We start from the raw sequence: 7,005 nt of genomic DNA on the forward strand, positions 1-7,005 counted from the left end.
CCAAAAAAATCCAACAGTCATCAGCCAGAACCCCAGGGAAGCAGAATATGACCTTTAGGACATAATAGGATTAACCCACCACCATCAGAATACCAAAAAAGCACATTCAGACTCAGGTCAAATTTCACGCCACAGGAACAACTTTCCAAACAAAAGCTCAAGAAGGTATAAAAACCCACCACTCCTTACTACACATGGTCAGTTTTTCCCAGAGCCATCTTTCTGTCTGCTTCTCCTCAATAAACTGCAATTGTCTTTCTAAAGCAGTCTCCATTTTGATTACTCCCGGCATGGACTGGACTCTGGTGAAAATTTTTCCTTCAACACTATGGAATCTAAAATGTAATGCGTTTATAGATAGCTGGAAACTGGATATAGAAAAGCACTGAACGTTTTGGGAAGATGAATTTTGAAAAGGTTTGCAAAAGACTTCAATTATCTCCACATAACTTTTACAAAAATATTGTTATACTCTCAGGCAGCATAACCTTTACCCAAGGATTTTAAAGTGCCATACAAAATGGGGTATTCCTCCATTTTGTCTTCACAACTATTCTTTGCGGTAGGCCAAACTGCAAGTTATAGAATTATGAATATGGCTCATCCTAGTCCAATATTTTAATCCAGCCTTCCCTGCACTACACCTCCAATTTGCAAGCCAGAAAGTCACTCTAGTCATTTTATTAAGAGTACGCAACGGGGGGGTTCTAGGTGTTTTTACTTTAAAAAGATGTACATAAAAGATTAAACCAAGATAAAAACCAGTCGCCAAACGTTTGCACTATTAAGATTTCTTCTCAGCTTAGCTTTCGAAATATATATATTCGCTCGCTATCCTGCGAAAACCGTTCTCCTGAAAATGCATAGGACTTGGGGAACAACATTCAGTATACGGTACGTCCCAATGCGTTTAAGAGCATTTAGGGGGGATATAGCTCTCCCCCCACCCCATCCCAAAAAGCATGTCTCATGCTTAACTTCCCCGCTTCTCTCCCATTTCCCATTATGCCGTTTTCCCGCCCTCTCCCAGCTCAGAGAGGGGAATACCACACAGCCGCGCGCGGCAACAAGCACGCGCGCGCGCGCCTGCATACCACGCGCGCGCGCTGCTCCGTGACCCATCTCACTGAACAAAGGATTCCTGTTCGCAATCTCTAGACCTAAAATGGCGTCAGTTCATTCTCCCAGCACCATAGAGATAAAGGAGAGGCCGAGTCAGGAAAAAAAGGCGGACGGGAAGGGCGAGTGGGTAGAGCGGCTGTTTTGTTTTTTTTTAGCATAAGGCCTCTCTTGCCTATCGCGGCATTCTGACTCGCTGGTCGTAGTTCTGAGCCTGGACAGGGTGAAAAGCCCGGGGCTCATCTGGTGATGGCGACGGAAGAAGAGACTAAGATTTCTAAGAAGGTAATAGAGGTGAAAGCTGCTTTAAAGAAAATTGCTTCTTCGTCGGATTGCTTCAAACCACCCCAAGGTGCTCGGTTGGTCGAAACGTAGCGCCTTCCCAACTGTGAATAGCCACCTTCTTAAGGAGTCAAGACTAGGAGAATCTTCTTCTCTCAGTGCAGAGATACACAATAGCTCTGAACACGAAGGTTTCGGTGACCTCTCGTCTCCTCCTTTTGAAAAGCTAAATGTAGGAGACCTGGATTTAATTTTAATCTGCCAAATCTCCTTAAAACACCAGACCCATTTTTTCCCCTTCCACGTTGGGCTTGTGACAGTTGCTTCTGGAAATGCCATTGCACCCAGGCGAACCTATTTCAAAATAATAGTCATAATCCCTGCTACTCAGCATTATTTTAAAGGGTTTTTCGCTAGCAGTAGGAAAAAGCAAAAATGAACAAACGATAGTCAATCGTAACTGAATTATTTGTATGTGTTGATACAGACATACAAAGTGTAGTAGTAACAACATCTTGGGGAGGATATAATCCGAATTACTGTTATGATGTTAAAAAAAATGTCCAAATGTACTTGATATTTTTCCAAAGAACAAACAATTGTTATGAAGAGTTTTTATAAAATATAATATGCTCAGCATTCTGGTAATTTAAATTTTTGGCAGCTGTTACATGGTATTATACTTTTAAAGGATCTCTTAAAGCACTCAAATGTTTATTCCTTAATGCAAATTTCATACTACTAATTTTTCTACCATTTTCTACCAAATGCTACCATTCTAGCATTTGCATTTTAAAATTTTCTCCATCCATTTTTCAACCTTTAATAAACATTCCCTTGAAATAAACACATTCATCTTCTGTCTTCATCCTTGTACCAAGCATTCTTTTAAACACTTCCTGTTAGTGTAACTTTCCATGCTTCTGTGGCAATCTGTAATGCAGTTTTTGTATTCCTAACAGTTTCCATAACCTCTTTCCTTCTGTCCATTTTCCTTCATTTATTTCACACATTCCAAAATACAGTTCTTGGCTCCACTGTTTGGCTTGCTATAACTATCACTGAATATCAATGATAAGATTGCCAAAAGTTGGCATTGTGGTTTATGACTATATTGAGGTAGTAAATTTATGAAAACTGAAATAAGCTCTAAATCTCCTTTCCCAAACCTTAACAAGAATATAATTCGATTATAAAGCACTTACGATTCATTCCTAGAACTGTGAAGTCCATGATCTTTTGCTCAGAAACTTAATTCAGATGGGTTTCTTTAAGTTGTACAGTACTAGCAAATCTGATGTTACCAGTAATTTATAACACTACATCTCAAATCTCCAAATATATTCATTTGAATAATTTATACATTAAGTATATATTCCTTGATAAGATTAAGTATATAATTTATACATTAAGTATATACATTTAATATATTGATATGACTGTTAATATGACCAATCTCCTAGCACAGGGGTGTCAAACTGCCGCCCCTTGGGCCAGATGCATCACGCCAAAACCATGCCCACCCCACTACTGACAATGGGGAAAAAGTCACGATATGTTGCAAGTTTGACACCGGTGTCCTAGCATCACCTTCTGCAACTTATCTACTAGGAGAGTAATACAAGAGCTATCCAGCTCATGATCAATTTAATGACATCAGAGACCACTTGTAAATCAATAAAATCAAAGGAAGCATATTTTTCTGTATCCAAACTCAAGCATAGTTCATTCTGTCTTTGTTTCCATTTTGCAGAATAGCAATGGTTTTCACAGTCCTTTGCTTTGTGGAGGTTGTTTTAATTGCTTATAAAATGACTGAGATGATCCAACTATTCTTGGTCTATTAGTACAAATAAATAACTAAGCAATACTATCAAAGTACCATACTATCAGAAAAATATAAAATAACAGTATAAGTTTTAATCTCTGAAAAATCTACAAGTAACATTAGATCAATGAGTTTTACTTGTTGCAATAGTTGTTTGACTTTACGTTTTTTTTCCCTGTCTTTGTGGCTCAGTGGAAAAGCTGTTTTTACCAAATTTCTTTGTTATGGTTAACTATAACAGATGTTGATGCCTTTTTTGAAATTGGATCTTAAACTATTATTCAGAGAAATTGTTCTTGTTCATTCTTGTTCAACTACATTCGTTGATCCCCAAGAATATCTTAACTATGATGTATTATATTTTTTTTCAGTCCTTTCTGCAGGAAATGCTGGAAATCCATAAAATTCCTTGTGCTCGACAATCATTTCTTTATGGAATATTGGGTGGTCTAGGTATAGGGCTTGGACACTTTTTGGCAACTAGTAAGTAAAAATAAAGACCTGTTAACATATAATTAATTATATGAGATTGTGTATAAAGTTTTATTTTTCCATTTTCCCATCATACTTTCTCACAAATTACCATGTGCCATCTATGCACCATTTTAATAACCATAGTTGATGCATCTTTCAAAGTAGTGCTTCCTTCTGTCACTCTGCATTCCTTCCTAGAAAAAGTACATATTGTCAACAATCCCTAAGGTCTGAATATGGCAGTAAACTTTTAAACTTCTAAATATTAATTAAAATTAATAGTAAAAGAATAATTCAGTGATCAAATTAATAGTAAAAGAATAATTCAGTGATCAGCCAGTCTGTTGCAGTCATTAACTAGACGGTCTTATTTTAAGAGTTTGCATGTTTCTCCTTTGTTCCTCCTTTATCAATTTAATATGCTCTTTATGCTTGCCAAATAAGTGCTTTGCTTGATGATATCAGGTTTATTGCCTAGTTTCACTAAATCCCATTCAACTAAAATAAGTGATCTAACAGTGATCTATTACCTTAAACTTCAGAAATAATTGTATTTTGGATTATGTTTTACTGTTGATTTCCTCTTTGTGTTATTGCTGCCTTATCATGTTCACTATGAATAAGATTCTTTTCTCATCATCAGGCAAAGTGAGACGATCCTCTAACTTGGGAATAGGAGGTTTCTTTGCGACAACATTGGGATGCTGGTGGGTATGATAATTCTAAAATTATGAAAGCTTACTGTTTTAAGATCGATCATGCTCTAATCATGCAAACATGTTTTTTTCTACTTTTATTAATAATCACACTTGGTACTTAAGATTTCCTTATTACCTGGAACAGATGTACTTTCCAAGCATCAGTCTGAATTTATACCCAGTTCTCATTGGTAACAATGACCAAATTTTCTTACATAATTTCCATTTAGAAGTTGGTTTATTTCATAATTGGTATCAAATTGTGATTCTGAAATTGGTTGTTATGAACCACCCAGAGTTGTTGTTTTTTTATTGGCAACCATAGAATTTTTTTAATCAAGGTAAACAAGCTTAAAATATCAAATTAGTTGCTGTACTTTAAAAAAGGCTATTGCAATGAAAAAAGGGTAGACGTATCTGTTGTTTTGTTGTGTAGGAATAGTGGGGAAAGCATTGGAAATAACACAGAAATGGAAATATATAACCATAAAATATTTTTACATATAGGATAGAGGAAAAATGTTATGTAGCATGTGTTTCTTAAGTTTTAGTGTATGTCTGACAACAGCTACTTATTTTCTTATTCATAACTTTTATTTTTCTTCTATCTTGTTTTTTTAATTGCTGAAATAAAGGAAACAAAATATAATGCAAGTGATAATGTGCTTTTTAAAGGTTCTATTGTAGATACAGCAATGCGAAACTAAGGTTCCAGCGACGCATGGTTCAAGAAGCGATAAAAAACAAGGTACTGTTTGAAGGAACTGAGTTTGATCCTACAATGAAGAGGGAAAAAAATCATGAAAAAAGCCGTTAAGTTTTGGCAGTGCCATTAAAATATTTTGTACCGATTGTGTGTAATTACAGTATGAACTTTACTGTAATTTGATAAAACGTTTCTTCATTGTGAAATTCAGTTTTTTATTCTCATTTTACCACTGTATGTAAATATGCTGCCTTGAGAGGATGGTAGAAATCTTTCAAAGCAACGCATTCTAGCAATGTTTTTTTCTGATGAATTAAAAATATAGTAAGAGCACATTGAAAGCTTTATCCATTGGACAAAATAGCAAAAACTAAAGGACAGTAGTGGTTACTTTGCTCTTAATGAAGTACAGCAGTCTTTTTTAAGTTTCTCACAGCTACTGCCTGTGCGCAATTTCCCTGTTCTCTGTACCTATTTTAATGGGAAATGGAATAGCACGGCTTGCTTGAACTCATGCTACAAATATATTTTGATGCTAGAATTTTTGATCATTGTGCAAAATATTTACCAGATTCTACTGTTACCCTTACCTCTGTTCTGCAGATTTGTCTTTCTAAATTACTATATTTCAGTTTTTTTCCTTTTCAGTGTTTTTCCATCTGTAAGGGTGCAGTGTCTGAGGCCTTTAATTTCTAATTGTCGCTTGATTTATATACAGTAATGCACGTGGAATTTTTTTATTTGAAACATTTCCACTGATGAGCGCCAGATGTAGCTAGATGACATTGGGCCAGTCATTTCTTCAGTCATAATTAGTGCAGGCTTTGTATCAAGCAGGTGTACGCATGCGTGTATAGCATGTATCTACCTATCACTTTTTTAAAATTGGCATTCTTTGTTATAAAGGATCCAAATAGTTGAAAATACATTTTACCAAAGTATACTAGAATATATGTTACTGATCTCTTAATGACCTACTGATCTTGTTGAATATCTTATTGCTAAAAGCCAATGATTGTCTCAATTTTAATTGAAAAAATGTACACCTAGTAAAATGGTATGTTCAGTTAATTGCATATTAGTGTGCAAAGTATTTGTAAACACAATAAATTAATGTATGCTTTTAATTCAGTACTTTTCCAATGCTTTCAAGTGCACTAAGAAATCATGTAGTAAATATCTAACAGAAGCTGCAGAGTTTCTTTGCCTAGCAGCCATAAAGTTGCAACACTTTTTTTTACATCACAAACTGTAATGATTAAATCTTTAAGCGGCCCTTGATGCTCTGAGCTTGTTTTCTTGCATCTAATTACCCAAACTAGGTAACATCATCAGTGCTAGCAGATCTGCAAGAAAACAAGCTCAGCAAGCACCAAGGACACCCCTCATTTCAACCAAGCTGCAAATATTCTCCTTTATTGGTAAATCTTAGGCTCAACTGATTTTTGATAAGGATTGTAAAGAAAGACTGTTGGCAACTGTATAACCTGTCAATTGGAAATATAGCAATTTTTTTTTGTATTCATGTCCATCAGTCTAGAGCAGGGGTTGGCAACCTTGGCTCTTTTATGACTCACGACTCATGTGCTGGCTCAGGAATTCTGGGAGTTGAAGTTCACGAGTCATAAAAGAGCCAAGGTTGCCTACCCCTGCTCTAGAGTCTAGGCATGTCCAAACTCAGTCCAAATTAAAAGGAATATAATCACTAATAGGTGGTTTTGTGCAGCAGCTTGCACTCTACTTTATTATTTTCCCAAGCCTGAGAAGTGGTTTAGCCTGTTATTGGCCCAAAGTCATGCAGCAAGCCTTTTGGCAGTGAATAGGACTTGAACCAGGAACTTCCCAGCCCGAATCCAATACCTTAACTTTTATATCACACTGGAACATGGTATGAAACA

The 7,005-nt window shown here is 35.9% G+C and overlaps 1 protein-coding gene across 1 annotated transcript; it reads left to right on the forward strand.

Moving 5' to 3' along the window:
- Positions 1–1,206: 1,206 nt before the first annotated feature.
- On the forward strand, positions 1,207–6,536 carry COX20 (cytochrome c oxidase assembly factor COX20). The gene is made up of 4 exons (XM_083358920.1): positions 1,207–1,404; positions 3,601–3,712; positions 4,347–4,410; positions 5,077–6,536. The coding sequence occupies exons 1-4, from the start codon at positions 1,369–1,371 to the stop codon at positions 5,216–5,218; spliced, it is 354 nt and encodes a 117-aa protein (XP_083215046.1). The 5' UTR covers positions 1,207–1,368; the 3' UTR covers positions 5,219–6,536.
- Positions 6,537–7,005: the final 469 nt, after the last annotated feature.

This window comes from Vipera ursinii (assembly GCF_947247035.1).
Source record: "Vipera ursinii genome assembly, chromosome: 1".
NCBI lineage: Eukaryota > Metazoa > Chordata > Lepidosauria > Squamata > Viperidae > Vipera > Vipera ursinii.

Coding starts and splice junctions, on each gene's coding strand:
- COX20 (XM_083358920.1), top strand. CDS start 1,369: ATGGCGACGGAAGAAGAGACTAAGATTTCTAAGAAG. Junction 3,713..4,346: donor TGGACACTTTTTGGCAACTA/GTAAGTAAAAAT, acceptor TCTCATCATCAG/GCAAAGTGAGACGATCCTCT. Junction 4,411..5,076: donor GCGACAACATTGGGATGCTG/GTGGGTATGATA, acceptor TGCTTTTTAAAG/GTTCTATTGTAGATACAGCA.